This window comes from Microtus ochrogaster, unplaced genomic scaffold (genome assembly GCF_000317375.1).
Source record: "Microtus ochrogaster isolate Prairie Vole_2 unplaced genomic scaffold, MicOch1.0 UNK74, whole genome shotgun sequence".
NCBI classification, from domain to species: Eukaryota; Metazoa; Chordata; class Mammalia; order Rodentia; family Cricetidae; genus Microtus; species Microtus ochrogaster.
Window position 1 is genome coordinate 1,415,113 of NW_004949172.1, and position 5,095 is coordinate 1,420,207.

The 5,095-nt window shown below is 38.4% G+C and overlaps 1 protein-coding gene across 1 annotated transcript in view; it reads left to right on the plus strand.

Annotated features, from left to right (window-relative positions):
• The window catches only part of LOC101995828 (zinc finger protein 112-like), a 39,391-nt gene extending 38,355 nt beyond the window's left edge, over nucleotides 1-1,036 (plus strand). The window contains exon 4 of the mRNA XM_013354846.2: nucleotides 7-1,036. Within this exon, the coding sequence (XP_013210300.1) occupies nucleotides 7-511 (505 nt within the window). The 3' untranslated portion in view covers nucleotides 512-1,036. The remainder of the gene's footprint in view (nucleotides 1-6) is intronic.
• Nucleotides 1,037-5,095: the final 4,059 nt, after the last annotated feature.

The window sequence follows — 5,095 nt, forward strand, 5'->3', positions numbered from 1 at the left end:
CTATAAATGTGGAATATGTGGCAAAGGCTTCAGATGGAACTGTAATCTTCAAATTCATGAGCGGGTTCACACAGGAGAAAAACCCTATAAATGTGAAAAATGTGGCAAAGGCTTTAGTATCGCCTCCAGTCTCCTGGTCCATGAGAGAGTCCACATGGGAGAGAAGCCTTACCAGTGTGTTGAGTGTGGAAAAGCCTACAATAGGTATTACAATCTCCAGATACATCACAGAATCCATACTGGGGAGAAGCCATTTAAATGTGAGGTGTGCGGGAAAGGTTTCACCCAGAAGTCAAATCTTCAGTCTCATCAGCTTGTCCATACGGGAAGGAAACCCTACAAATGTGATACATGTGGTAAGGGATTCAGTAGGAATTCAGGTCTTCTGATGCATCAGAAAGTCCATAGCAGTGATAGTTTCTATAGGAGGGAAGAGTATAGGAATGGTTCCCATCCTTCTGAGAACCTATGCAGAGATGAAGGCCTGTCAAATACTGTTCTGTTTTGTTAATGAAAAGTGGTTTTTATACCCAACATGAATGCCAGTGGTTGCTGGGAAACAACACATAATAGAGATTCATCAAGTGTTTGCCAACATCTCAACAAGCTCTTGGAGAGGATCAAAGAGCTTCCTCCGAATGTAAGCAGGAAATAGCAAAAGTTTGATTATATGTAGAAGTTTCATTTCTCACAGCCAATTGGTCCCTAATATCTGGACCTAGAAGCTGCTTCCCAAATTACCATGCAGAGGCTTAATATTACTTAAAAATACTCTGTTAATAGCTCAGGCTTATTATTAACTATCTCTTCCAGTTTTAAGTTAACTGTTATTCCTTAATTATGCATTGGCATGTGGTGGTCCCTGTTCTCAATAGGGCATACCCATCTTACTTTCTCTTGGGTTTGACCTGAGTCTCCTGAACCTCCTATTCCTTACCATCCCTTATCATTCTTAGTTTGGTTGTCCCACCTATACTTTCTGCCTGGTTACTGTCCGGTCAGCCTTTTATTAAACCAATTTGTGTAACAAATCTTTACAGTGTGCAAGTTAATATTCCACAACATTTGTCCCTTTTGTCCAATTAAAAAGTAAGTTTTGATGATACAAAATTGACTTTATTCTGTTACAAGAAGTAATCAGAAATAGAAATCACCCATTTATATAACACATATTAGGTTCCATATGGGCCTGCCAGGCCCTCTAGTACAAGATAGTGATGAAATTGATTTACTTTTTTGAATGTGCTCGAATCCTCAGAGTTTCATAAAAACAACAACAACAACAACAAAAAGCATGTCAATAGCAAGAGTTTGAAAAAAGATTTTTCTATCACTTGGCAACAATACAAGGAAAGTATAAGGCAATGCACTACTTGTTATTTATACAGCCAAAATCCAGTACCTGTAGGAAGTAATCCAAAGAGTACTCAATGAAATGAACTTTGGCTGCTGGATATGTTTCATTTTGCAGAATTTGGAAAGTTAAAATGTGTCCACCATATCATAGGTACATATTTAGGATTTCAGTGGGCTACTGCTTTGAGTTCTGAAAAGGATGATTCTATAGTCACAGATGTGCTAGAAGTTATGGCCCTTATGTTTTTGTACTCTGGATGTACCTAACGAATTATGGTCCTTTAACCACTTTGACATTTTCTGCCTGTTACATTTAAAATTTTTTCTATAGTGAACCTTGTTTTCTATTGTGAAACATGACTGCCTACACATGACCTTTGGAGTCTCTAAAAGGAAGATGGGGCCCCAAAACAATTCCACCTGGATTGTGGTGTTGCCGCCAAACTGACAGATACCATCCAAAGATTGAGTTTGGATTACAAATGGCTCAGGACAGTTTCAACATGACTAGCTGAGATAACCCAGCCTCACAGACTACCCTAGCTAGGACTTGAGATAAGCCCTATATGTTTCCATTATCCAGAGACTGAACCACAAATGATTCAGCTACCTCTTCCAGGATTGGTAATTTTTTAATGTTTTTTTCAGGGTCCTCTAAAGATGCCAGACAGCAGGAAGTAATTTTGAGAACATGAAACCCACATTCCCAAGTAGTAGGAAGATGGTTTTTGGTCAGTGGGCTATGGATATTTGTAATTGTTTAAGGGATATGCTTACACGTGGTAAAATGGTCAGGAAAAAAACTGAACAAAGGAGGTTAGATTCAGGGTTTTTGTTCTAAAAAGAAAAAGGGAGGATATAGAAATATGAGGATAAAGGGTACATTAATGAATCAACTCTGAAAAAGTGATATAGCTGTGATAGGATAATAGAGAATTTAATCTACTTTTAAACCAAAAAAACGACTACTAGTCATAAGTTTTTTACATTTTATTATATTTTTATATATTGATAACAAATTTGAGGTTATTTTTGTTAGAACATGCTATTCATACATATCTGTTTTAAGATATTGTACCTATACTGCTCATTTAACAATGTAATACAAAATTCTAGTCTTTTAAAGTTATTATTACATACTATAATAATAAAGTATTGCAGGTAAATAGTCACCTTTTCCAATGGAACCTGTATTTATCTTAGGTTTTCAAGATCAACCAATTATATTTTAGATAGGTGGTCTTCAAACACTTCAGAGATCTGCAGTACATGGTATTTATGATGTTTTAATAACATTGCCTGGCAGCACCAATGTCAGAAAAGATGAGCATTGAGGTTATTCCATATGGAGTTTACTTTCTTTGTGGTGAAAGTTAGCCACAGGTGAAGAAACTGCCCTTGTGTCAACTGCTGACAGTTATGTCCAAATTGGACAGGCAGGACACAGAAGAAAGCAGCTGTTCAACTTTGCGAAGACAAAGTAGAACAGCCCTTCAGAATTATCCTGCTCCACAGAAAAGTATGTCAGATATGCTAGGCTTATAGGCCGAAGATAAATGCTGCAACATTATAGAGGAAACTTGTGTGACTGTCCAGGCAGCCTGCTGTTTCTGTCATTTCTCACAGGTTTTAGAAGTTGCTTGCTTGCACTTCCTGTTTACTCAGGTAATATTTCCTTTGAGGGTCTCTGATGGAGTTGAAGACTAGAAACTCACAAAGGAATGTAAGATGTATAAAGTTTAGAGATATAAGAAGATAGCTTTGGGTAGGTAATACAAATTAGGATGAGAGGTGAATTAGGTACAACCCTTTGGACTCACCAAGATTAGATTAATAAATAATGGAGTATTTCCTCTCAATTTGTCAAATGCAAATAGACTGGACATTGTTAATGTACTTCTTGATGCTCTATATTGTGTATAGTTGTTGGCCTTATTATATATAGCTCTTTATGTTAATTTTATCCTTTGCTTTTTATTTAAACAAAAGGTTAAATGTTTGATATTTTGTGTTCTGACAAATAAATCTTGCCTGGAAATTAGAGGGTGGAGCTAGCCACTACTTAACAAATAACCATAGAGGTCTGTACAGATAGGAGACAGGAGTGATAAGGCAGAGTGGGGAGAGCGGAGGTGATTAGGGGTTGGAGACAGGATCTCAGTTTAGAGAGGCAAGAAGTCTCTGTTGGCTGCTGCTCTGCTTCTCTTATTTTTCAGTTTTTATCCCAATATTTGACTATGGGCTTTTATTGAGAAGAGTAATTAGGATCACACTTCACAGGGCTGGCAGGCAGAGAGAATAAATAGGAGAACCTCGGGAAGAGAGGAAGGAGCAAGAAAAGGCTACCCACCCACTTATGCAGCTAGACATAAATTCAGAAGAAAAGAAAAGATGTAGAAAAATAGAGAAAGGTAAGGCAAAAAGTAGACAGATAATTTAAGAAAAGCTGACAAAAAAACAAGCTAAGGCTAGGCATTTATAAGTAATGATAAGTATCCCTGTGTGTTTATTTGGGACCTGGGTGGTGGGCCCCCAAAGGAGCCCAAAGAGTATAACAACTAACTACAAGCACCCATGTTAGATGGATCACAATGTTTTTGTAAGTCGTTTCAGGGGACCTGACACCTTTGTTGCTGTGTGGGTGTTGGGTTCTCACAGTTCTGTGGCAAGAAGACTCAGACAAGAATGAATTTAGCCTTTCACAGCTGCAGGGTAATACCTCTAAGGACTGAAGCACTTTTCCTTTTTTCAGGACATTTTTATTTTTCTCTATATTTATGCTTTATCCAGTTGATTTCCATAAGCTCAAAACAACCTGAATGAAGTTTTCAAAAATAGAATGCCACGTGCAAATTGTCAATTCATAAAGTACCAGTTTTCCAGGTTTCTCAAACCAAGTTTTGCATAGGCTCGGTATTCTTGGGAAACTCCCAGACAAGATTCAAATAGAGTAATAAGAGAAACAGCTGGTGTCTGCTAAACAAAAGATTTATTAGTGCTAAGTGCTAAACCAACGTTCTGGAGTCCAGCCAGAATGCTGTCGTATGGCTTCCTCGGAACTATCCTCACATGGTGAAGATACATACAATCAACAATGTGCATACTATTTAAAAATGAATAGTTTCTTTTGTATAACTTGGTTTACTTCTTTCCGTATTCCAAGTTCCTCTATACTATAACTTCTTAGACTGTGTGGTAGCTCTGTTGAGTTTATTTGCGTTTACTTGAGTGTGTCACGTTTGAAAAGTTTTCCTTTTCTAAGATTACAAAGGAGGTGAAGGTTGGAGAGCTGAAGGTGAATAGCAATTCGTAGAACTGATTCGGACTAAGAATTCCCAAATTTAGGTGACTATGCAGATGGTCTTGAAGGCGAGAAAGAACTGCCCTGCCGAGTTTGGGCGCTACAGCCCAGAAGGTCCACGCGGTCCCTGACAAGCTCTAGAAAGGCGTCGATTAACACACAGTCTTCCACAGAAAGATGGGAAGGCTTCGTGGTTAGACGATTTTGGTCTATAGGAAAGCTAAGAACGCTGTTCCAGACCTAGAATTTGTGGAGATTTAATCCAGTTTCCTTATGGCGGCACTTCCGCCCTGGAAAGGCAAGGAAGGAGAAACACTGAGAATTGTGGGAAATGTAGTGCACGACCGTAGAGTCTCCAGATTACTAGAATAACATCCGCCTCAGGAGGTTTAGAGAGCCGCCCTTACTCTGTCGGGAATTTTGGGAAATGTAGTTCGA